Source organism: Capra hircus, chromosome 21 (genome assembly GCF_001704415.2).
Source record: "Capra hircus breed San Clemente chromosome 21, ASM170441v1, whole genome shotgun sequence".
NCBI lineage: Eukaryota > Metazoa > Chordata > Mammalia > Artiodactyla > Bovidae > Capra > Capra hircus.
Window position 1 is genome coordinate 20,863,627 of NC_030828.1, and position 26,573 is coordinate 20,890,199.

General features: G+C 53.1%; 1 protein-coding gene across 1 annotated transcript in view; it reads left to right on the top strand.

Annotated features, from left to right (window-relative positions):
- The window catches only part of SEMA4B (semaphorin 4B), a 42,798-nt gene continuing 17,193 nt past the window's right edge, over positions 969 to 26,573 (top strand). The window contains exons 1-2 of the mRNA XM_018066249.1: positions 969 to 1,153; positions 16,565 to 16,836. Of these exons, the coding sequence (XP_017921738.1) occupies positions 16,710 to 16,836 (127 nt within the window). The 5' untranslated portion in view covers positions 969 to 1,153; positions 16,565 to 16,709. The remainder of the gene's footprint in view (positions 1,154 to 16,564; positions 16,837 to 26,573) is intronic.

Below are 26,573 nucleotides of genomic sequence, written 5' to 3' on the forward strand. Positions count from 1 at the left end.
TACCATTATAAAGAGCTGACCATGTGCCAGGTGTGTGCCTACATAATTGCACTTCTCACCGCAACCCTGTAAGGTCCGTTGCTCCTCTGAGGCCTACCTTCCAGATGAAGAACTCAAGGCTCAGAGAGGTTAAGAAATTCCCCCTAGGTTACACAGCCAGTTCAGTGTTCAGTGGTAATTGTTGCTTAAGTGGCTAAGTCTGTGTCCGACTCTTTGTGACCCCATGGGCTGCAGCCCTCCAGGCTCCTCTGTCTGTGGGATTCTCTAGGCAAGAATACTAGAGTGGGTTGCCATGCCCTCCTCCAGGGGATCTTCCCCAGCCAGGGATCAAACCTGCATCTCTGGCATTGGCAGGTGGGTTCTTTATCACTGAGCCACCAGGGAACCCGGGGTGGTGGTAGATGTCAGTGATTTGGCTTTACTAAGCAGTGGCTCAGACGGTAAAGTGTCTGTCTGCAATGCAGGAGACCCGGGTTCAGTCCCTGGGTTGGGAAGATCCCCTGGAGAAGGAAATGGCAGCCCATTCCAGTACTCTTGCCTGGAGAATCCCAGGGACCGCGGAGCCTGGTAGGTTACCATCCATGGGGTCGCAAAGAGTCGGAGACGACGGAGCGACTTCACTTTCAAGCTTGTGTAGATAAGGCAACCCAAGCCTGTTTCAATAACAGATCTAAGATAACAACCCCCATCCTCCGAATTCCAGCTAGTGAAATTGCTGCCTGCCGGGCATAAGTGAGGCCAGGCCTAGGCTCGGAAGATGGAGGTGGTGCTGGGCGGCTAGAGGCCCCACGGCCTAAGGGCAGCCAAGCAGTCTCGGGGACGTGTCCCGACTGGGACTAGCAGCGAGACTTATGTCGCCATCAATGCCAGGGGGCGAAGGCGGGAGCCCGCTGGACAGCGAGCAAGCCCCGGGGGGCGCCTCCGGACAATTCCAACAACATGGGCAGGGGCGGGGCTTGGCCGCTGCCCTGCATTTCCGGGGACGCGGCGCCAGACCTAGGGTATTTGCAGGCACATCCCGGGTCCCCGGGAAGTGCGTCGGGCGGGGCCTGGAAGCAGGGACGAGTCTGGGAACACCGAGAAGAAGGGCCGCCCCGCCGAGCAGAGGTGACCCTGTGGTGGGCGGTGGTCGCGCACAGGCCGTGACTCTCAGGTAGGCGAAGGGCACAGGGCGGGCGGGAACTGCAGCCCCGGGAGGAGGAGATCGGAAGTGGGGAGGCCCCCCCGCGGCAGGCGCCGCCCCGGACCCCGACTTCCCGCCGGGCCCCTCTCCCAAAGTGCGCCACCTGCACGCTTTGATGGGCACCCGCGCCGCCACTGGGGGAGCCTGTTGTCATGGGAACGCGGGAGGCTGGGCCCACGTTCCCATGGCCACCCCGGGCCTCTGAGCCAAAACTGCAACTGAGAGGCAGTGGTCCTCCTGGAGGCAGATCATTCGGAATTTGAGAAAGGCCTGGGCCCCTCCTCATATGGCCCTGGCTATGACCCTTGAATCAGGTTCTTTGTCATAGCTTCTACTCTCTGAGTGACAACGTGGATGTAGGGGTTAGGAGGGAAAGGAAGTTGGGGTCTTGGAAATTGAGGTTGCCCCAGTGGGCTCTCTGGAACCATCTTGGTCTGGCAAAAAGAGTCAGGGGCCTGGGTCACCTGTGTAAGGTCATCGACCTCTGCTCACATTTCCTCACCAGTAATGTATGTTGTTTGGCTTATGAATTGCAAGTTTCTTATAAGAGTCGAATGCCATAGGACTGGGAAGTGCACAATTAAGAAATTTTTTTTTTGCCCAGAGATGTTTTAGCCTTTGGTTTAGAAATCTACCCAGTCCCACTCCCTTATTTTCATAGAAGAAACAGAATCCAGAGAAGTTGAATTACTTCCCAAGATGATAATGAGTTGGCAAGGTCAGGATTTGAACCCAGTCTCCTGACTTCCAGGCTATGCGATTCTTTGCACTGGTGCTTATTATTACTAAAGTTCAGGGAAATCTGAGAAGAAGCAGGTGGCATAGGATGAGATGGTTAGATAGCATCACTGACTCAATGAACATGAATTTGAGCACACTCTGGGAGATAGTGTAGGACAGGGGAGCCTGGTGTGCTGCAGTCCATGGGGTCTCAAAGAGTCAGACACAGCTTAGCAACTGAACAACAATAACAGGGAAATCTGGGTTATGTCTCTCTGGGGCTCAGACTTTTGGGGACAGGCAGCCTAAAGGTGAGGACATTGGCAGCTGGTGAACTGAAGATGGGGAATGGAGGCTGCATCTTGGGGAAAACAGAGAGTCTCTCTCCCTGGTCCTATACCTTGGAACTCTTGCTTTAATGTATTATCTGACGGGATTACCCTAAAAAAACCCCAGGAAACAAGCATTCAGCAGCTTTCCAAAATACTGGCTCTTGTGAAGCCAACAAATCTGTTGAGACTGTGTCAGCAAGGAATCCTTTGACTGCCCTAAAGCAGGGAAGTGGGACTTCCCACATCAGAGAGGTGCCTTTCCTTTGAGAAGGTTAAGAGGAAGGTGGAAAAAAAGATCCAGGAAGGAACACCTGAATGAATCATTTGGAAATGATTTGAGACAGTCAGCTAGAACAGAAAACTCACTTATTCATTTTAGTAAACATTTACTGAAAATGAAAGTCGCTCAGTCGTGTCCAACTCTCTGCAACCCCATGAACTGTCGCCCACCAGACTACTCTGTCCATGGGATTCCCCAGGCAAGAATACTGGAGTTGGTAGTCATTCCAGTAGTAGGTAGACATTACCTTTTCCAGGGAATCTTCCCTACCCAAGGATCCAACATTGCGTTGCAGGCTGATTCTTTACCGTCTGAGCCACCTGGATGCCTGCTATTTCCAAACTCTTCACTGGGGATGGAGATTAAAAACCTGAGTTAGGCAGGTCTAGTCCCTGCACTCAAGGAGCTTGTAGTAGAAGAGAAGAATGAGATGTGTAAATGAGTATTTCACTACAGAAACACGAGTGCCTTAATGGAAATCTGAGCAGAGTGCAGAGGCAGCTCAGAGGAGCCATGCCAGAAATGGCAGTTGAAAATGGTACGATTCTAGCCTTTGAAGCCTGGCAGCACGTCTGGAGCTCTGCCGGGCTGGCCCTTCATCAGAGACAAAGGAATAGGTGAGTGAAAGTGTCTAAAGAAATGTGGACAAGAATGGGTATTCTCTGGGAAGAAGAATTTAAGGAATCTTGATGAACTGGAAGCTCTGTGAAGGCAGAACCATGTCAGTTTCTTCAACTTTAGTGATGCTTAGAATGCAGCAAGTGCACAAGAAATACTGAATGAGTGAAAGAAGAAGGGAAAAAAGGGGTAGGGAGAGAGGGAGGAAAGTACAGTAGCTTATGTTATCAAGAGGGGGATGGTTATAGCTTGAGACGAAACCCTGGCTGAAATTCTGCCGTATGTAGAGCATCTCCACAGAGTTCTGGAGTCCGATCCAGTTTCTGGTCCTAGTACTGACTTGCCACGTATGTGACTTTAGCAAGTCCCTGAACCTCTCTCTGCCCCCATTTCTCAACTATAACGTGGGAATGTCATAATTCCTGTTTCACCTTGTTGTGAGATGTAAGTAAATGATTGGATGTAAAAAAGCTCAGCTCAGTGGCTTGGTTATAGAAAGTACTCAATAAATGCTGCTGCTGCTGCTGCTACTGCTGCTAAGCTAAGTCGCTTCAGTTGTGTCCGACTCTGTGCGACCCCAGAGACGGCAGCCCACCAGGCTCCGCCGTCCCTGGGATTCTCCAGGCAAGAACACTGGAGTGGGTTGCCATTTCCTTCTCCAGTGCACGAAAGTGAAAAGTGAAAGGGAAGTGGTTCAGTCGTGCCTGACTCTTAGCGACCCCATGGACTGCAGCCCACTAGGCTCCTCTGTCCATGGGATTCTCCAGGCAAGAGTACTGGAGTGGGGTGCCAGTGCCTTCTCCGCAATAAATGTTAGCCTTATAAATATCAGTTTTGCTTTAGGTGGGCGTGCATGCTTAGTCAAGTCTGCCTCTTTGTGACCCCATGGACTATAGCCCACCAGGCTCCTCTGTTCATGGGATTTTTCAGGCAAGAATACTGGAGTGAATTGCCATTTCCTCCTCCAGGGGATCTTCACAACCCAGGGATCGAGCCCAAGTTTCCTGTGTCTTCTGCATTACAGGCAGATTCTTTACTGGCTGAGCCATTGGGGAAGCCCTTAGGTGGGCATAATTTGCCTAATAATTCATGTCAAGTAAGTAAGTAAGTAAAGTAGCTCAGTCGTGTCCAACTCTTTGCGACCCTGTGGACTGTAGCCCACCAGGCTCCTCTGTCCATGGAATTCTCCAGGCAAGAATACTGGAGTGGGTTGCCATTTCCTTCTCCAGGGGATCTTCCTAACCCAGGGATCGAACCCGGGTCTCCTGCATTGCAGGCGGACACGTTATCCTCTGAGCCACCAGGGAAGCCCCAATAACTCTCTCTTTTTTTTTTTTTTTTTACTTTATTTTACTTTACAATACTGTATTGGTTTTGCCATACATTGACATGAATCCACCACGGGTGTACATTCATTCCCAAACATGAACCCCCCCTCCCACCTCCCTTCCCATAACATCTCTCTGGGTCATCCCCGTGCACCAGCCCCAAGCATGCTGTATCCTGCATCGGACACCCATAACTCTTAATTCTGGTATTTCTTTTTACCTAATAAAGACTAATTCTAAAAGTTCCTGTCTTCAGACGAAAATGCCCCAAACAAATTATCTTCACTTTTTTGGGTTGGGGAGGGGAGGAGGGCAACAATCTCTTCGAAATCAAATAAAAGCTCTGATTACTGTCATCCTTCTTGGGGTTCACATCTCACTGAGGCCGACTGTTGGTTAAGGGACTCCCTGCTCTGCTCCACTGCTCACAGGCTGTAAGGAAAGAGTGAAGGCAGTGTTCATAGAGGAGGAGCCTGAGAGGAGCAAGGTAGGTGGGTCTGCTCCCTTACAGAGTGGACTGGGTGGATCAGGCCCTGGATCCAGGCCCCTTAGAGCCCCTCCTTTTATATATATATATATATATATTTTTTGTCTATTATTTTGGCTGTGGCAGGTCCTACTTATGACATGTGGGATCTTCAATCTTAGTGTTGGTGTATGTGATCTTTAGTTGTGGCATGTGGGATCTAGTTCCCTGACCTGGGATCAAACCTGGGCCCCCTGCATTGGGAGATCAGTAGCCACTGAACTACCAGGCAAGTCCTCCTCCCCAAACTCTTTTGCTAGAGCTGAGCTGCGCCCACTCAGAGCCTTATGGTGTCCTCCAGCCCGGTGCTCAGTACTGGGGTGCTGCCAGGCATCCCAGGAGTCTCAGGCCTGGAGAGCTGCTGTGTAAGACCCCTGTCTGAGCATGGATCTGGGGTGCTACCCACATACTGGCTTTTTGTGAGCATCTTGTTTTGGTGCCGTGGTCTAGGCTGGCAGGTGGGCACACCGCGGCAGTAATACATTCTTCCTTCCATTCTAGCAGAGCAGTCTTTGGCGCTACAGGGAATCAATGGAACCCACCCGTCCATCCCCCACCCAATGGGCTCACCTGTCTAGGCCCACTCTTCAGAGGCAGGGCTGGAGCCAACAGCAAGGCTCTCTTGAAGTAAGAGCCGGAGCCACCAAGTGACCTAAGGTGATGGAACCACGGGGGCTTGGAGGGCCCCACCTCTTTGGGATGAGAGAGCCTTGGTCCTCTGGGTAGGAAGGTTCCTTCTTGGGAGTGATGAAAGGCCTTGGCTAGGTCTTCTCTCCCTCCATGTAGCAATGGCCAGGGGCCTAGGGCTCAGAGTGGGACTTAAAGAGGAAAAACTGGGGACGAATGGGGAGGTAGATTCCTGGTTTCTTGAGATCTTGGGACTGGAAGGGTCTCATAAGCCAGACTGGAAACCAGACTGTCCTAGAGGCTTATGCTCCTTGCTTCCCATCCTTACCCAGCCTAGGACGTCTGCCTCATACCTCTGAGTGGCTGCAGTGGTTTCAGGGGAAAGAGAGTCACCGGACAGTAATTGTACCCCTTTGGGGTGACAGGTGCCACGCGTCAGCCAGGCCGATCAGCCAGGCTCTCCGGGCCCCCTGAAGGACAGGCCTGGGGGCCCAGGCAGACAGCCTGTCTGGAACCTGCATCGGGAGCACGGGCGTGATGGTAGCAACCTACCGTGTTCTACCGTGTCGAGTCAGGGACAAGCTGAGCCCGGCTGGTTGCACCACAGCCCTGTGGGGCAGGGGGGTCCCCTCCCAGGGAGTGGCCAACTCAGGCCCCAACAGGCCCCGGTGGGGGTGGCGCTGGGGCGGGCAGCGAGCTCTTCACCGCAGCAGGCGCACCCAGGGCCTGGGCTGGGCGGGCCGGTTCCTTCTCCCCGTGAGACTTGCAGCCTCAGCACTGGGTTGGTAGGAGGTGGCCGAACCTGAGCAGAGAGCCCAGAAGAGGGTCCTCTAGCTTGGACATCTTAGGATGGCTGTGGCCATGTTTAGGTAAATGAGGCGAACCCATAATACAGCACGTGCGGCTTTGTTCGCTGGGCTCTCACCGCGTACCGGGGCTGCCCGTCGCCTTGTGAGCCCTGTCTCCTCAGCTGTCCTGACAGCCCAGGGAGTACTGCTAGCATCCCCATCTCACAGACGGGGAAGCTGAGGTTCTGAGAGATCCCGTGGCTTGCTACAGTCCCCAAAATAACAGATGGTGCTGAAATTCTAATTCTTATGGAAGAACTGTTGGGCCTCATCCCTGGAGTCGAACCACTTCACAGAGCAAGAAACATAAGAGACCAGAACTTCCCTGGTGGTCCAGTGGCTAAGACTCCGTGCTCCCAATGCAGGCGGCCTGGGTTCAAACCCTGGTCAGGGAACTAGATCCCACATACTGCAGCTAAGGCCTGGAACAGCCAAGTAAGTAAATAAACATTTTTGAAAAATAAAGAGACACAAGGGACCAGTGAAGAGGAGCGCAGTTTGCAGAAGAGAGATGAGGCCCGTTTACATTCATTGCTGGACCCTGGTTAAAGTCACTGGTGAGACTCTAAGGTGGTGCCCGTGCTGGGCCCGTGAGTGCCCTCCACTGCAGAGGGTACTGCCCCAGGGACACTCCCAGCCCCTAGGATCTGGAAGTCATTGGCCGATTTAAAAGCACACGCAGGGTGTGCCAGCTGGTGTCGCTTTCTCATCAAAATGTATTGATGCTGCAGCCCAACCCCTGGGGAGGAGACAGCAGCATTGTGCCCAGCTGAGCAGGGAGGGGAGCTGCAGCTGCAGGTTGGCATGAGAGGAGGGCTCAGGGCGACAAGGGGATGGTGGCAAGGGGCCAAGGCCCGGGGAGCTGGGCTACAGCCAGTGCATGTCTGTGGGGCCTTGCCAGGCAGCCTGCCAGCCAGAACCCAGAGATGGGAGGAGCTTCAGTGCTGCTCCAGGACGGGGCGGGTGAGACCTTGGGTTCAAGCTCCACTGCGCTTGGCAAGAGGCCCCTCCTCCACGGCCGGGAAACAAAGCAAAGCCACGACTCCCAGAGTAGGACTGTGTGAGAGCCAGGATCCCCTGGGTGGAAATGAGAGCCGGCAGGCCGGGCTGGGGGCAGGCTGGCAGGAGCCATCCGTGCCCCAGGTCAGGGCTGCCTGTGCCTGGGTGGAGGCTGTACCTATAGATGGTTAATGAGTACTGACAGCTCAAGAGGCTGACTGTGGTCTGGATGGACCATTGCACGGCCAGCACTTGCCCTGAGCCCACACTGCCTTAGTCCTTTGTAACTGAGCAGGTTACAGAGGCCTTATATTTTTAGCCACACTTTGCTTTATTTTCTCTCGTGTGTGTGCATGCTAGGTCGCTTCAGTCGTGTCCGACTTTTTGCAGCTCCATGGACGGTAGCCTGCCAGGTTCCTCTGTCCATGGGATTCTCCAGGCAAGAGCACTGGAGTGGGTTGCCATGCCCTCCTCCAGGGGATCTTTCTGATCCAGGGATCAAATCCATGTCTCTTGTGCCTCCTGCATTTGCAGGTGGGTTCTTTACCACTAGCACCACCTAGAAAGCCCCATTTTCTCTTGTAGCCTTTCTTATTTCTCTTCACCTTCTCCCCTGATATGTGCATGCTAAGTCGCTTCAGTCTTGTCCAACTAACTTTTTGCCACCCCACGGACTGTAGCCCGCTAAGCTCCTCTGTCCCTGGGATTCTCCACGCAAAAATACTGGAGTGGGTTGCCATTTCATATTCCAGGGATTTTCCCAACACAGGGATATAACCTGCACCTCTTATGTTTCCTGCTTTGGCAGGTGGGTTCTTTACCTGGAAAAGCTCCCATCCCATACCCACCCCCAACTCTGGCCCATAGCTAGTCTCATTTTCTTCTTTCTGCAGGTGAGGTGTTTTATTATTATTATTATTATTATTATACTTTTACCTTTTGGTCTCCTTGCTTACCCCCACCCCACAATAATAGGTATAAGGTAGAAATTTACCTACAGGAAAATGCATAGATCTTCAGTGTACAGATCAAAAAATTTAAATCTGTTTACACTTGGGAAACCAACATCCTAATTAAGATGCAAATTACCCTTGTCATCCCTAAAGTCTCCTTGGCTGCCTTCAGACACGTGGCCCCGTTTTGTCTGGCCTCTTCGCATGTTTTCCTGTGCATATTTGGGGCTTTCCCGGTGGCTCAGCTGGAGACTCTGCCTGCAATGGGGGGCCTGGGTTCTACCCCCGTGCACATTTTACCTCTCCCTCTTGCATTTTCATCCTTCTTATGTGTGTGCTTGGGCTTCCCTGGTGGCTCAGAGGTTAAAGCGTCTGCCTGCACTGCAGAAGACCCGGGTTCGATCCCTGGGTTGGGAAGATCCCCTGGAGAAGGAAATGGCACCCCACTCCAGTATTCTGGCCTGGAGAACCCCATGGAGGGAGGAGCCTGGTGGGCTACAGTCCATGGGGTCGCAAAGAGTCGGGCACGACGGAGCTACTTCACTCACTTTCACTTTCGCTGTGTGTACAGGAGAGAGAGAGACCCTCAGAGAGAGAGAGAGAAGTAAGGAGAGAGAGGATGGATGGGGAATGACTTGTGTGAGTGTGGACAGAGAAAGGAAGCCAGACTTGACTGCATCCTGCTGGCTGGGGGCACAGAGGAACCGTTGGTTTTCGCTTTGTCTCTATCTACACTCTTTCCAAGTGGCCCCCTGAGCTCTTTATAAACACCGGCGTTCTGGCTGAGAAAGACTTGCCTACATCCAAGGGTGGCAGAGGGGAACAGGAGACACAGTGTTGGCCTGGGAACCGCTCTTCAGCCCACAGGAAATCAGCTCAAATGAATTTTGTCTCTGTCAGTCATCCTCCTGGTTTTTTTTTTTTTTTCACCCTGGGGAGAACAAATTAGCATGCCAGCAGAAGACAGGGGAGCCCACAGGGCCCAAGGCTGCCATGCTGGGGCGTGAGTTAGAGGGCTTGTCTCCAGGCCAACAGGTACCGCATTTTGTCCGCCTTGTGCAGGTCCTACTGGAGTGCCATGTGAGGCAGTGGGGGTTTGAGGGGCAAGACCCGTCACTGTCTTCGAGGGGCTTGCACTGAGTTGGCAGAAGACACACTTGAAATGTTTGAGTGGGATATAATTAACTACCAAGCGAGACTACATCAGCCCTGCCTCCTCTCAGAGAGGAGCACCCATGTGTTGCCAAGACACTCAGGCAAACCAGCCTGGTTGCTGCTTGGGGGGAGACCTGATGTGCAGATTCTGGCACTCAACAAATTCTAATCAAACATATGCCACTCATCAGGCCCTGTTCTAGGTAATAGCAGTAAGCAGAAGATAGAAGGAAACGCTATAGTTAGTTGTCGTCATTCAGTAGCTAAGTGGTGTCAGACTTTGACCCCATGGACTGCAGCATACCAGGTTCCTCCGTCCTCCAATATCTCCCAGAGTTTGCTCAGATTCATGTCCATTAAGTCAGTGATACCATGCAACCATCTCATCCTCTGCCACCCACTTCTTTTGCCTTCAGTCTTTGCCAGTATCAGGGTCTTTTCCAATGAGTCAGTGCTATAGCTATAGCTAGGACCTTGATTTCAGTAAGATTTCTTATAATTTTTTCACATTATTGTTATTGTTGTTATTATTATTTTTTGGCCATGCTCTGTGGCTTGTTGGATCTTAGTTCCACTAGACTGCCAGGGAAGGCCCTCATATTATTATTATGGATAATATGAAGAAATGTGGGCTGAATGGTGCAGTAAGGAAGACACCGTAGCTAACACATGATTCAGCCTACAAAGGATGTTGATCAGTTTCAACCTGGGTGGAGGTCTCCAGTAGGCTCTGGTTTTGGAAATGTCTCCCTCAGTTTTCCCTTGCAAATTTATAAAACACGATATAAAAACACCCATAACTTTCTATATTAACCAGTTGTTAAAACTCTGCCACAGTAGCACTCACACTCTTTCTAATACACATATGCACCCTCACAACCCACTTGTTTTGGCTTAAGCGTATGAAAGTAATTGTAGACATCATGATACGTCGACAGACCTCAGCAGGCATCTCCAAAGAACAATGACATTCTCCTAAGAACACAGTACCATTATTGTACCTAAGAAAATGAACAATAATGCCATAATATCATCTGATACACAGTGTGTGTTAAAATTTCTCAGTTGCTCTGTGGCTTTTTTTTTTCTCTTCAGGATTTCAATCAAGGTTCACATATTGCATTTGATTATCATGTCTTTTTCATTTTCTTCTTTTTTTTCTTCTTTTTCGTTTTCTATCCTAAAACAGTGCTCTTGTCCTTTTTGTCTTTTCATCAGTTTGACCTTTTTGAAGAGTCCAAGCTATTTGTCTTATAGAAGCTGAATGTTTCCTGTTGCATCCTCATGATTAGATCTGGGTTACATACTTTTGATACAATTGTTGATGAGTTGTGTATTTTTTATTGAATCATATCAGGAGGTGAATGATATCAGGTAGTCCCACTACCAATGATGTTACTTTTGGCCACTTGATTAATATGGTGGCCACTGGGGGAAAAAAAAGATAGTGGCTGTGCTCCCTGAGAGAAACATTTTCCCACTGGTCATTAGTAAGTCATCTGTGGGTCAGACTTTGAGACTTTGTTTCCTTTTTGGGTTTTTTTTTGGCTGTACCACACAGCATGTAGGATTTTAGTTCCAACCAAGGATCAAACCCACGCTTCCTACAGTGGAAGCTTTGAATCTCAGCCACTCGACAACCAAGGAAATGTCAGAGATCTTGCTAACATAGTTTCCTAACAATCTTCCACCCAAAGGTTTAGCATCCATTAGTTATCCTTGCTTGAATCTAGATTTTCTAAGTCTATCATTTCCTCTACGTCTATCAGGCAACAGTTTTCTATAGAGAAAATTATTCCTTCTAGCCCTTTTCTTTCTCTCTCTGCTTTGCTGAGTTTTACTGTAGACTAATGGATTGTTTCGTTTTTATGCATTAGAATCCATTACTTCATTATGCTTTCTGATGCTCAAATTGTCCCAAGTTTGGTCATCAAGCTGGCCCTATATCCTTTGACATGACCCCATTAGTCTTTAGTCACTTCCTTGTTTTCTGGCCCAACACAATGTCCCAGGTTCACTTTGTACTTTCCCTTTCATTTCTCCAAGGAGTTCTGTTGCCTTTTATGGAAGAGTGATATTTAGAAACCAAGAAGTGGGTGCTAGGTCTGCTCATCTAATATTTTTATCAGTGACTTGAATAATGGTCAAGAATGCTTATCAGATTTATAGATGACTCAAAACTGGGAGGGGAAGCCAAGTGTATGATAGAATCAATATTCACAGTGACCTCAACAGGATGAGATCTGGACCAGAACCGATGTAAAGGAGATCAATACAAAGTCTTGTGCGCAGGTTAAAAAAGTTAATTGCATCATTTCTGGTTTCAGGGAATTCCAGACCAAAGTTGATATCAAAAAGGAGCTCTAGATGTCAGTTGACATGGGCCTGCAGTATTCCGTGACTCTGAGGCTGCATTCATTTATTCATTCACTCAGCCAGTACTGACTGAGTTAACCATATGGCAGGCACTGTTCTAGAGGCTACAGATAGCTTATTTAACCAGCCAAAGGAGCAAAAATACTTGCCCTCCTCAGTCAAGATTTTTTGAGGGTGAGAAGGCAGGTAGGAGGTTCAGACAATAAAGAAAAACCACAACAAATAAGCAAATCATAGAGTGTATTAGAAGATGATGAGCACTTCAAAAAAACATCTCAGGGAAAGGAGAATATTGGGCGAACTTCAGATTCTTCAAGAAGGTGATCTTTTTTCTTTTTTTCAATTGGAGTATAATTGATTTACACTGTTGTTTTAGTTTCAAGAGCACAGGAAGTGAATCTTTTATACAAAATCCTGCATCCACTCTTTTTTAGATTTTTTTTTTCCCATATAGGTCATTACAGAGTATTGAGTAGAATTTCCAGTGCTAAGTCCTTATTAGTTATCTGTTTTGTACATAGTGGTGTGTATGTGTCAGACCCAATCTTCCAATTTATCCCTCCCTCCCCTCTACCCTACAACCATAAGTTTATTTTCTACATCTGTAATTCTATTTCAGTTTTGTAGATAAATTCATTTGTAGCCTTTTTATATTTATTTTTAATTGGAGGATAATTGCTTTAAATGTTATATTGGTTTTTGCTGTACAACAAAGTAAATCACCCTCAAGTATACATATATCCCTTCCCTCTGGAACCTCCATCTCACCCCTCTAAGTTGTCACAGAGCGCTGGGTTGAGCCTCCAGTGTTACACAGCAACTTCCTATTAGCTATCTGTTTTACATATGGTAATGTATAGGTTTCAATTCATTCCACCCTCTCCTTCCCAGCTGTGACCACAAGTCTTTTGTAGCCTTTTTTTAGATTCCACATATGAACAACATCATATGATATTTGTCTTTCTGTCTGACTTAACTTCACTCAGTATGATAATCTCTAGGTGCATCCATGTTGCTGCAAATGACATTATTTTGTTCTTTTTTTGTGACGAAGAAGGTGATCTTTGAGGAAAGATTTGAAGGAAACGAGGAACGCAATCACTTTCTGGGTAGAGAACTCCAGGCAGAGGGAGGAGCCAGGGCAAAGGTCTTAACACAAGCGTGTTCGTCCACGTGAATGCCTGGGGTAGAGTGACTGAGGGGTGGGGAGAGCAATGGATGATGCAGTGGGCGTGGGGGCGAGGTAACCTGGAGCCTTGCACACTACTGTAAGAACCACTGGAGGGTTTCGAGCACAGGAGTGCCATGACCTGACTTTGTTTTTGAAAAGCTCATTGGCTGCTGAGTTGAGAACAGTTTGAGAACAGCTCAAGGGTGGTCAAAGTGAAAGTCGCTCAGTCGTGTCCGACCATTTGTGACCACATAGACTAGAGTCCATGGAATTCTCCAGGCCAGAATATTGGAGTGGGTAGCCATTCCCTTCTCCAGGGGATCTTCCCAACCCAGGGATTGAACCCAGGTCTCCCGGATTGCAGGCAGATTCTTTACCAGCTGAGGCACCAGGAAAGCCCAAGGGTAGTCAAAGATATGGTTTGGAATCCAGTAGTCATGTACAGATGTGAGAGCTGGACAATAAAAAAGGCTGAGCACTGAAGATTCAATGCTTTCGAATTGTGGTGCTGGAAAAGACTCCTGAGAGTCCCTTGAACTGCAAGGAGATCAAACAAGTCAATCCTAAAGGAAATCAACCCTGAATATTCATTGAAAGGACTGATGCTAAAGTTGAAGCTCCAATACTTTGGCCACCTGATTTGAAGAGCTGACACATTGGAAAAGACCCTGATGCTGGGAAAGATTGAAGGCAGGAAGAGAAGGGGATGACAGAGGATGAGATGGTCGGATGGTATCATCGACTCGATAGACATGAGTTTGAGCAAACTCAGGGAGTTGGTGATGGACAGAGAAGCCTGGCATGCTGTACTCCATGGGGTCGCAAAGAGTCAGACATGGCTGAGCGATTGAACAACAAGTGTAGAAACTTCTCAGGTGGTGCTAGTGGTAAAGAACCTGCCTGAACGTAGGAGATGCCAGAGATGTGGGTTTGATCCCTGGGTTGGGAAGATCCCTGGAGTAAGAAATGGCAACACCCTCCAGTATTCTTGCCTGGAAAACTCCACGGGCAGAGAAGCCTGGTGGGCTACAGTCAGTGGGGTCACAGAGTCGGACACGAGAAGCGGGCAGTAACTGGGACCCCAGGAGGTGGTAAGTGGTCAGATTATAGATTTGCTAGTGGATTGAGTATGAGGAGCAAGAGAAGAGAAAGGAATTAAGGTTTTTAACCTGAGCAATTCAAAGACAGACTTGCCATTAAATGGGATGGAGAGGCTCACACTGATGGAGCATGTTCTGGAACCACATTAAATTTTAGAAACCTATCAGATAAGACAGCCTTGTAGAAATGTCAAGGCCATTTGGAATTTAGGACAAAGGTCCTAGGTACAGGGCTTCTCAGGTGGCACAGTGGTAAAGCATCCACCTGCCAAGGCAGGAGGTTCAGATCTGATCCCTGGGCTGAGAAGATCCCCTGGAGGAGGAAATGGCAACCCACTCCAAGTATTCTTGCTGGGGAAAATCCCATGGACAGAGGAGCCTGATGGACTACAGTTTATGGGGTCACAAAGAGTCCAACATGACTGACTGAGCACACACCTAGCTACAGACAGAAGCGTGGACGTCACTGACTAAAGATGTTTTGACACCATTGATATGGCAAGGTGTCCCAGGCCTGGGTAATGCTAGAACTATGGGTAGTCGGTGCTGCCCACGTGCCAGGCAGAATTCTGTGTCCCGTGCTGGACAGCCCTTTAAAAAGGGGGCCACCAGTCTAGAAGGTGGAGATACAGAGATCATGGAAGCTTGGCTGTGCGTGAGGAGACCTGGGACCATGTGAGCACTGTGCCCACCCCTCGTCAGTCACCCTGTGGGAGGCCCTGGGAGTAGGGCGAGAGCCAATGGTGCTGGCTCTGAGAAAGCTCATTGTGGGCTGGGGGTGAAGAGGAACTTTCCAGCCACTGCAGCTAATTCCTGGAGAAACTGTCCCTACTGCCATGGAAATGACTGGCAGAGGTTTTCCAAGTCCTTTTGACTTGGACTACAGGAAGAATTACATTTTACTGTGATCCTGTGCAAGGGCTTCCCCAGGGGCGCTATTAGTAAAGAACCTTCCTGCCAGTACAGGAGGTGTAAGAGACACGGGTTTGATCCCTGAGTTGCAAAGATCCCCTGGAGGAGGGCATGGCAACCCACTCCAGTATTCTTGCCTGGAGAATCCCATGGACAGAAGGGCCTGGTGGGCTACAGCCCATGGTGTGGCAGAGTCAGACAGGACCCAAGCACCACACGAGGCATGCACGCAATCCTGTGCTCACTTGAGAAAAGCTGAACTGGGCGTCCTAAATGTTCCTTATCCTTTCTATGATCTTTGCACTTTGATATCTTCCATTCAGTTTCTTTGTTTTAATGTTAATAGGGATTCACTATTGGAGAAGGAAATGGCAACCTGCTCCAGTGTTCTTGCCTGGAGAATCCCAGGGACTGTGGAGCCTGATGGGCTGCAGTCTATGGGGTCGCACAGAGTCGGACACGACTGAAGCGCTTAGCAGCAGCAGCAGCAGAGATCCACTAAGGGATACTGTGCGCAGTTTGAAAACCCTGGTCTCAGCACAACTGAACTCCACCCCTGGGGACGCAGGAGGACCGGGGGTGGGTGCCTCTGGGATTCCAGCCTTAGGGAGTACTATCCGCTGCCAGGCCATGTGCAGTTGTGGAGAAAGTCTCACGTCCTTGGCAGTACATTAAATCCTATTATCCCACTTAAGCTAATTTTGCCCGGATTCCCCCCCATCCGAGGTCTGGCTTCGTGTGAACAGAATTCCAAGCGTGGATGACCACGCGGGCATCTAGGTTAAGTGTCAAGCCTGGAGTGAACCCTCAGCCAAGACCTAAAGCGGACCGACCCATGCAAAAATTAGGTGCAGAAGCAGCTAGCCCCGGAGTCCGCAGCAGGTCGGCGGAGTTCATTTGGTTACCGATATGTGGGTGCCAGGAGCACTGGAGAGGGGGGCGGGGGGCGGCAGGGATAAAGGGAGAAGACACGCGCTCACAGTGGAGAGACCCACACGTATCCCCAGACAAACGCGCTGAGGGTCCCCGAGGAGCCGGAAGGGGCCGGGGCGGCGGTGGGAGGGTCTGAGAGGTAGGGGCGGGGAACCAGGGGTCTGCTTTCCTCCGCGCCCCCGCGCTCCCGCGGCCTCTGCTGCTGCTAATAGCCCGGCTTGGCTCCTGCCTGGCGCGCACCGAACTAGGTGCACCCCCGCTGGCGCCCCTGGAGCCTCCAGCGCCCAGGAAGGAGGAAGGGGAAAGGGGCAGGTCGGGCCAGGAGCTGAGCCGAGAGGGGCTGGACCAGCCGGTCAACTTCCTCCTTCGGCCCCTCCCAGCTGCGCTCGCGGGCGAGCTTCGATCGAGCGGGGCCGGCGGAGGACCGCGGTGCCGGGGAGGGGGCAGGCGGAGGGGCGAGCGAGCGCGCAGCCCACGTGACCCCACTTCCCACCCCGCTCCAGCCCCCCAGGTCCGGAGGCGGGGGCGGCCGATCCACTCCCGGGCTGGCCTTCGGGGCGGGGCTGCCGCCCGCGAGTGCTGGAGAGCCACCTGAGCCGAGCCCGGAGGACGCCGTCGCTCCCCGCGGTCCGAGTCCGGCGCGCCGCGATGGGCCGGGGGAGCCGAGCGTCCGCCCCGCTGGGCACGCTGCCGCTGCCGCTGCTGCTGCTGCCGCTGCTGCTGCTACCGCCGTCTCCCTCTCGGGCGCTCACCGCTCGGATCAGCCTGCCTCTCGGTGAGTGCTGGGCGACCCCGCGGAGGACGCGGGCGCGGGTCTGGGGGAGGGGAGGGGGCCGGAGAAGTGGCTCTGGCGGAGGTGGTGGTGACAAAGGAAAGGGGAGGGGAGGGGGTCTGTCGGAGGCTTGGGGTCCATGAGGAGCCCTCCTCCTCCCGGCACGCTGCTGGGAGGGAGCGGGGGAGGAGAGGGGAGCTGTGGAGCCGCAGGTCTCTTTCTTCCGTTCTTTTAATGGGCTGGGAGGGGGTCTTTGGGCCGCTCCTTCTCCCCCTGGTACGGCGCCCTTTCGGCGGTGACGCTACCCCCATGTCCCCCACCCCCGGTGCTGGCTGCCCGCTGGTCCGCCTGTACATCTGCTTGTCTTTGATGCTGACCAGAGCCAGCCGCGGTGCCGCCCCCGGAGGGCGGCGTGGGGTGGAGGGGCCCTTGATGCCATCCGGTAAACACTGGGGTTCTGGTGTTACAGCAAGTCAGAGCAGGACTCGGGAACCGCGGCGGGTGCCCCATTCTCCCTCCGCCTCTTCACTCTAGCGGGCCGGCTCAGCCTGCACCCCCTGCCCAGACGTGGTGGGATAGCCCCAGGGGCTGGAAGCCACCGAAGGACCCCCTCCCCGGAGTCACCCGCGAGCACCATCCTCCTTGGCCAGGTCCCCTGTCTGGTGCTCACATCTGCTTCTGTGGCCCCCTCCCTTCCCGCCCTCCACTCTTCGCCATCCTTACTTCCCTTGGTCCTTACTTCCCCTGATCCTTACTTCCCCTTTCGTCTGGTTGCTGTTCCAACTCTTTGAAATCAGAGGCACCTGGATTCCAATCCCATTTCTGCTACTGAGCAAGTGAGTCCTTTCTTCCCGTGCCCCTGTTTGCTCATCCATAAAATGGGCACTGTCATTGGATTTTTTGCAAGGCTATCTTGGAGATTTCATGAGACTAGGCAACATATATAGGTGCCCAACAGATGTTGTTTCTTCAAGCTGTTCAACTTGTTGGTTGTCATACTGAGTGAATTAGAATAAAGGATGTATAGAATAGAGTTTACAAATCAAAACTGTACCAGGTTTCCTTGTTTTTACAGTGTCTCCACGTCTAAAAGCATTTCATTCACTAGGACTTCCCTGGTTGTCCAGTGGGTAAGACTCAGAGTTTCCAGTGCAGGGGGTGCGGTTCGATCCCTGGTCAGGGGAAGTAAGATCCCACATGCCTTTCAGTGTGGCCAGAAAATTAAAAAAAAATAATTTTAAAAAAGCATTCCATTTACAATAAGAAAGAGGAGCCGAATCGGTCCTTAAAGTAAGTCCGGGCCACTGGGGAAACCCTGTCTGAAACATGGCAGGATAGTACTGAGATGATGCCCTGGGTTCAAATCCTGCCTCTGCCACTAGGTAACCATGTGACCTTGAGCAAGCTGCTTAACCTCTTTGGGGCTTCATTTCCTCATCTGTAAAACAGGGATAATGATAACACCCACCTCAGAATTGAGAGGATTAAATCAGCTTGTTTGAAAAGTCCTTAGGACAGGGCTTGGTACATAAAACCCGCTCCGTCAGTGTTAGCTATCATTATTGCCACGTGTCAGCATGGGCTTCGACACATCCTGCCCAGAGCCGGGTTGATTCTGCCCCCGAGTTGGGGGAGCGGCAGTGCTGGGGCGTTAGTTTGACTACATCCCGTTGAGCGCTCCAGCTGGGTGACTGAGGCTCACAGGTGTATCCGGATCCAGGCCTGCTGCCTCGCTGCTCTCACTCTTGTGGCTACTACTCCCTTTCCCCTCAAACTCTCTCAGCTTTGCGAGATGGTGAGCTGAGGAGGGACGCAAAGGCTCTGATGGGCTACTTCCGGCCCTGGGAAAGCTGGGGCGGCTCAGGGGGGTGTGTCAACTGTAGCAGGTATTGTGTCCACCTCTGAAGCTGGCCGGGGACCACTCATAGGATGGTTGACAGAGAAGGGAAGGAGAGGCAGAGAGGGGAGCTGTGAGGAGGAACTGAGAGGGCCTGCTTCCTGAGAGCGGCTGGAACACTTGCTTGTTAACTACCCACACCGAAGGCTTGGCCCTCTCCCACACATCCGGCGCCACGGCCAGGCCGTAGTGCAGGCTTGTGTCACACGCCAGCACCCCTTGCACAGGTCAGTCTGGTGCTGTGGTGTGGAGGTCTGTGTACAAGTCGTGTGGTAAAATCCTAACCCCCTAAGAGAAGACACTCGGGCTCGCCTGTGAGGACTGTGCAGGCGCGCGCGTTTGCTGAGGCATAGAGGTGGCCAGCTGAGGGGCCGAGGGCCTGAGATGCCTTTCGTAGATTCTGCTTTCAAAGCTGTGGAGCCTCGAGAAAGAGATTTTCCACTGTGTGCTTGAAGCTGAGTCTATGCACAGGGGTCCTCTTTTTCGTTTTTTCTTTTAATTAGTTTGTTTAATAGGCTGCACCAGGTCTCAGCTGCAGCATGCGGGGTCTTCAGTCTTTGCTGTGGCATGTAAGGTTCCCTGACCAGGTAGGGAACCCAGACCCCCAGCGTTGGGAGCATGTAGCCTTAGCCCCCGGGCCACCTGGGCAGTCCCCCGAAAGCCTGGCATCGTTTAGCAGCACCTGAGTACATGAGTGTGAGTATCCACACTTTGCTGAGCTGCACTGCACCCAGAGTGTTCGTCTCCCTGGCTTCGCTCCAGGTCCTGAATCCCCATTGCCCCGCTTCCGTCTACATGCAGGTCCTCCCAGCTGCTGGGAGCCCCAGAGGGGAATGCCCTGGGGACTGAGCGGGTGCACCCTCAGAGTGTGGCCTGAAGCGGTTTCCTGTCTCATCCCTGGGGGCTCGTTAGATATTCCTGGCAGTGAGCCCATGCTGGGCAGGCCTGTGGTGACCTTGGGATGTTGGGCTTGAAGCCCCAGGCCCCTCCCTCATGGAGAACACACCCTTCCTCCTACCACCTGCCATCCTATTCTGAATTCCTACCGAAACTCCCCAAAGGCCCGGGGTGCCTAGGGCGAATGGCCTGTGTCTGTGGTTTAAAGCGGAATCCTTAGAAGTCTGCGCCCTTTGTATGGAGCCCTTGTTGCTGTTGATCAACAGCAAATGCCTCTGGCCATCAGAAGGGGGTGCCCCACTTGTGGTCTCACCCAGTGAACAGGAGGTGGGGAAGGAGGACTGGGGGCTCCAGGGTCAGCTCAGGCAGCAGAGGCCTCAAGGGGAAGTCTCTTGTCCGTGTGAAAGGAATGCTTCAAAGAAGAGTGTGACTGTGTGGTCAGGAGAGAGGCTTTGCAGGGGTCAGGAACAGGAGAGATGCGGACTGGAAACAGGGCCCCGGGTGTGCAGTGCCGTCCAGCCTGGCCATGTGGGCAGAAACAAAACAACCTGCTCCTCTGCTTGTGAAAATCACATTGGGTCCCCTTATTTGGGCAATTGAAGGAGCTATGAATCCCCACCACCACCCTCCCCAGTCGCCTCAGAAGTGCCTGGCTGGAAAACTCTGGACACAGTGTTTCCAATCTAGATTGCACAGAAACCCATAAGCCTGCAAACTTCAGTCAACAAAACCCCATTGAGCAGAGAGGACATTGCATTGGCCTGAATCAGCTATTTGTCCCCTGACCCCAAGCGGGCACGCGAGGTCATGGCTGCCCTGAGAAGTCCCATGCAAGCCGCTTTCTTTCTTTCTTTTTGGCCAGGCCACTTGGCTTCTGGGACCCTTACTTCCCTGACCAGGAATCGAACCCAGGCCCTCGGCAATGAGAGCATAGAGTCCTAACCACTGTACCACCAGGGAATTCCCCAAGGCGCTTTCAACATTTTTTCCTGGCTGGTTCCTGGCCTCCCTCTTTGAAGTGGCCTCAACTTGAAGGTGAACATTTGTCTTCAGCTCTGCCTGGTGGGCTGGCGTCTCCGTGGCCCCACCGTTGCAGCTCGGCGCTGAGGGGCCACGGAGACGCCGAGCTGCAACTGTGGGGCTAACAGCCAACTGCACAACCTGCGGCCAGCACCTGCCTCCCGCAGGCCCGATTTCACATTGACAAGATGGGAATAATAATTGCAGGACCCACCTCTCTTGGTTCGGAGAGGATTACGTGAAAAAATGTATGTAAAGTGTTTGGCCTGGTGCCTGGCACGTGCTCCGTCCCTAGTAAAAGGTAGTGGCTTCTGTTCTCTGTGGTGGTAATCTCTGCCCGCCTTCCTGGCTGAGGTTATTTGCATCAGTTTGGTCGACAGAGTCTGAGCACTGGCTGTCTGCAGGCCCTCTGTTTGCTGCTAAGATAATCTGGCCTGGGAATGAAATAGTGCAGACCCCCTGCCTTTCCTGGGGGTAGGAGAACAAGCAAGTCCATCCTTTCCACACACCTTCCCCCACCACTGCCCTAGGGCTGATCGGAGGCCATCCCTCAGGGTCCTGCTTAACTCAGTCCACTTTTCAAGTGCTCCTGGTTCAACTCTTTCAAAGTCCTCCTCTGCCCTAAAACCTGGTCTGCCCGGGGCTGGACCACACCTGTCCCTCCTCCCTGCCCCTCACTGCTTCCACTCTGCCCTCTGAATAACCCATATTTGTCTGGGTGTTGAAATGCCCGTGTGCCAGCCCAGCAAAAAAAAAAACAAACAAAAACTCCGAGGTTGCGTAACTTGGGCCACAGCTGGATACACCTTCATGTTCATCTCCCAACATGGAAGGAGGGATGGCACGGGGCCTGGAGAAACAGCTGGATTCAGGGCATGTCTGTCACTCTTTCCTTTGTCCGCTTCTAAGGATATATAAGCCCACTCCTCCATCCCTGGGTGCTTAGGATTGGAAGAGAAGCTTCTGATGTGGTCCTTGAATAAGTAATAGGTTGTATGTTTCCATCTGGTGAAAAAACTACTGAGGTCACTGCTTGGATTGGGCAAAGGAGCCAACTGATGCCCTGATGGCCCAGCGATGGTCGGAAATAGGGTACACTCAGCAGACTCCTAGGGGATTCCCAGGTGGTGCTAGTGGTAAAGAACCTACCTGCCAATGCAGGAGACATGGATTTGATCCCTGGATCAGAAAGATCCCCTGGAGGATGGCATGGCAACCCACTCCAGTATTCTTGCCTGGAGAATCTTGTGTACAGAGGACACAGGCTACAGTCCACAGGGTTGCAAAGAGTCAGACATGACTGAGGTGACTTAGCAAGCAAGCCAGGAGCAGATTTGGCCAGGAATGTGGTTCCCTGGAGACTGGGGCAAATGTCTCAGCCAGATGTTTGTGCAACAGGTTAGAGCCAGCTTGGAGATAGATCTTTGTCTGGCCTCCAGGTGTTTTAGAAAAATTTTACTTAGTCAGCAGTATTTAAAACTCAGAAAATTTTCTGTAAAAATCCAGATTTCCAACTCTTCTGAAGACCTGTTGAGACCTGGTCCTTGTTCCACTGAGCAGGGAGGGTCTGGGTGAAGCAGCAGCTACCCCTTCAGAGGGGTGTCTGCCTGTAGGAGGCTGCATCCCAATCTGTCCCCCTTGTCCCCCTTCCTAGTGGGCTTCAAGGTGGCCAGGGGCAAAGATGAGGACTTTGGGGGGGCATGGGTAAGGCCGATCCTAATTGTTGGTGGCCCCTAATCTGGGGGCTTGTCACTTCCATGGACTGCATTTTTTTTTTTTTGGTCTTCTCAGCAGCACTGCAAAGGGGCTTCTTCCCAGAAAAGGCAGGTTATCTTGTCTGGCTGATCAGTGATAAAAGTCAGGACTCACACACACATCTTCTGACTCGTTTCTAGTCCGTGGCCTTCCCTGCCTCTCTGCAGTGCTTTTGGCTGTCATGCTTCCCTCTGGACCCTGGGGTCCCAGGACTGAGCTTTTGGGGAGGCCACAGGGAGAGGCTCTGCTCCTCAGACACGCTCTCGAGAACGTGAGGCTTCAGGACCTCTGAACTGCCCCTTTTGAATCTGATGTCCATCCCTGGCCCAGAGCACCCCAGACTGGGACTTGGGACTCTGTGAACCGTTCATTCAATCAACAAATGTTTATTTAACAACTCCTTGGAACTCACCTGGTCAGGTGATACAGATATTGGATACAAATAATAAGATAGCTTTTTTTTTTTTAAGGGCCACTTTGTTTTTATTTATTTGTTTCTTTGGGTGTGCTAGGTCCTTGTTGTGGCATGAGGGCTCTCTCGTTGTGGCACATGGGCTGGGTTACCCTGCGGCCTGTGGAGTCTTTCCGGACCAGGGATCGAACCCAAGTCCCCTGCATTGCAAGGCGGATTCTCAGCCACTGGACCACCAGGGAAGTCCCAGTAAGACCGTTTTGATCCTCAAGGATCCAAGCTTGGTGAGGGAGACAAGCACCAGAGGCCCATCCTCGACAGACAGTGTGGCCGGTGCACGGCCGAAGCGTGAACAGGAAGTGATGGGCGCACAGAGAAGGGCCCTTGCCCAGCCAGGGATTCAGGAAGGCCTCCTGGAGGAGGGGAAACCGGGCTGAGTCTCAGAGGATGAGTAGGAGTTAGTCAAAAGGAAGAGCGTTCCAGGTAGGGGGACTGCCTGGGTGAAGGCTGGGGAGGAGAAATAGGACCCTGAGTTGCAGTTAGCTCTTCTGAAATGAGAGGGGGACGTGGCATGAACTGGTGAGTTAGGGGCTGAGGCTCTGGATCATAGGACAGTGACAGTTCCCAGCAGCAGGGCAAGGGCCAAGGGCCAGCTGGCAGCTGCCCCAGTGGCCCAGGTGAGAGAGGGTGACGGCCGGTGTAGGACTGAGGTAGCGGGGGTGGTGAAGGGAACAGACCTTGATGGCATTGAGGAGGGCACTTGTCCGGATGGGACCGTGGACCAGGTGTCCATAGTGAGAGAAAGGGAGACAGGAAGCGCACCTCCTGGCTTTCCAGCCTGGTGAGCCATGCCCCACAGACACACAAGATCCCAAGTCACGGAGTGGTCCGGGAAGGGGCGGAGGCAGGAAGGCGCTGGTGGAGGGTCTCCGCATCATGGGGTCTGGCTTGCACTGGGTGAGAGCCTGGGGAGTCACCAGGGTCCAGGACATTGAAACAGAATGACTGTGTGGCCCAAGCAAAGGCCCAACCCCAGGGAACAAGAAGGCTCAAGAGCGGGAAGGCTGGAGAGGCTGGAGGTGATTCGTAACACTGACTTTGGAGCCGGTGGCCCAGGTTCGAATCCCAGCTCCACCAGTCTTCCTAACTGCGTTACTGAGGGCATGTCAGTTCACGTGCGCTTTGGTTCTCTCCCCTGCAAAAAGCGGATGGTAATTCCTACCTCATAGCAACCCAGCCAGGATGCCCAGCAGCAGCCCTTTTATTTAGAGTGCTGAGTCAGAGCTTGAAGGATGAGGCCCAGGAGGAGGATGAGGGAGACATGAGGAGACCCCCCCCCGGCCCCCCCCCCCGCCAAGGCCGGCGTGGCAGACGCTCAGGGACCCCCGCCAGGCCCTGCCTCTTGGCGCCAGGGTTTGGCAGGGAGGCGATGCCCAGGCCCTGTGAGCGTGGGGCTGGGTAAGGCCTGACTCCGGTCAGGGAGTGAGTGGGAGGTGAGGAGTGGAGACGGCTCTGGGTGGCTCTTCTCAGGAGTTGGTCTGAGAAGGCGAGGAGGGAAGCACACAGCTTCTGGGATGAGAGATGGAGGTTGATGACCCAGCACTTGGTTTCTGAAGAGATGGGGGGCACCCGGGTGAACAGTGGGAAGTTGAGGCTGTTTATGCCTGAAAGCCCCAGCTTCCTGAGAAAAGGGGAGGCCTCTGAGAGGAGGAGAGTGGGGGTACGGGCCTCAGCAGAGAGGGGACAGCCCGCCCCTTAAGCAGAGGGCTGCGGGAGCTGACCTTGGTCCTGGGTGGGATGGGTGGGGGTGAGGCTCCCGAGACAATGGCTGCTCATGACAGGTCCTGGGTTAAGACTCTGCTGGCCAGATGAACACAGGAGAGGGTGTCTGTAAAGGGCTGGGGGGCCGCCTGGGGGTGGCAGGAGCCCTTGGCCGGCTTGGAGCAGCAGCGAGCCAGGAGCCAGGCTTTTCCTGAGTGTGCCCGCCCCTTCCAGGCTGGGTTCCCTCGATTTTCTTTCTGTCTTTCTCGGTGACTTCAGTCCGTAGGAAGCACTTCCGGCACATAGCCCCCTTCCCCCACCACGAGTGACCCTTCCCTGTCTGGTCTGGGGACTCTGCCCTGGCACCGGGGTGGTGACAGCAGAGTTGGCACGCCGCCTGCAGCCTGTCGGGCCGCCCTGCGCGGTGCTGGGCGGTGTGAAAGGAGGGCACAACATGGTGCTGAGTCAGCGCTCCCGGCCAGGAGGGCGGTGCTCCGGCTGGCGCAGGTGGGTCCAAGGGTCCCTCCCGTGTGACTCCCTGCGGAAGAGGTGCTCCAGCAGAGCCTCTCGCGGGGGCTCTCTTGTCTAGGGCCCAGACAGACCCCTCTCTGGGGACCTTGGGATTCAAGCTGACGGGCAGCCAGCCGCCCCCAACCCCCCCACACCCCTGGCCCGCTGGGGGCAACTTCCAGACTCTGACTCCACAGGGAAGCTGATGTCTCTGGCTCAGTCCTGCTGGGGCCTGTGGAGGGCGGACTGCTGAGGCCAGGTCAGCATCCGCTGTGGCCCCCCCACCCCCAGCCACAGTGCAGGGAAAGGTGGGGTGGGGCTCTGAGTCACGGGGGCCTGCCGCAGCGCCTGACTGGCAGGGTGGGGACTGCCCCGGGGTGGGGACGGAGCTGAGACCTGTTCCCGGCTCACCCCGGGCAGCTCCAGGCTTCCGGCTGAGTCAGGGCCCAGGGTAGGAACTCCAGTTGAGGCTGGGGGCTGAGCTGTCGCCGCATCACTTCCGGCTGAGAGCGCCAGTCCCCGAGGGTGTGGAAGTGGGGGCCCTGCAGGTAGCTCTGAAAAGCCCAAGCTGCACTCTGCCCCCTAGGCCAGCCCCCATCTCGCCATCTTGGAGCCCTGGAGAAGCCACTGGCTTAGGCTGGCCCTAGGCTGGACGGGATGGTTTCATCTCACCTGGGAGAACCGGCCACAGCTTCAGGCAGCCTGACCTTCTCTGCACTGGACTAGCCCGCTGGGCAGAGGACGTGGAGGGCATCTGAGCAGCACAGGACACTTTCTGCCACACACAGGGCAGGGCAGACGCTAAGACTGACCCTGATGTGTGCCCCAGCGCTTGGGGAGCTGAGTGCGTAAACACCCTCCCCCCTTCAGTCGCCTCTGCAGATGGCACCCCGGAGCAAACGCGCAAGCACGGACAAGCCCTGCTGTAGGGCGCATACACACACAGACACACCCACACACACACAGAGGCAAGCTCAGGCAGGAACCCCACTCAGAACACTGCTGAGTAGGAACCCGAGCGCACGCGCGTGCACACACGCACACGCACACGACATGGGCCTGTGACCCCAGCCCCTGTATGAGCCCACGCCTTCTGCTTGGCCATGAGACCCTCGCTGGCTCGGCGCAGGCAGAGGTTAGAGGCGCCCAAGGTGAGAACCAGGGAAGCCCAACTCTTCCAAACAGCCCTGCTCCTCTGGCAGCTCTCGCCAGGCTGGATTTTCCTGCAGGGCTTTCTGATTTTGTTTTTGATCTGCTGGAGTGTTGATCATGCGCCAGACACCGTGCCAACACTGCGATAACGTGTGCAAAGTTGTTTTGAGTGAAGCTTTCAGTAAATGTGGGTTATTACGTGTATTACTATTTACATGTCTAATCTCATTTCTTGTAACTACCCTGAGAGGCAAGGTGCTATTATCCTCATTTCACAGATAAGGAAAACAGGGCGCCTAGATTTGAAGTGGCTGGTCCTAGTGGCACACAGACAGT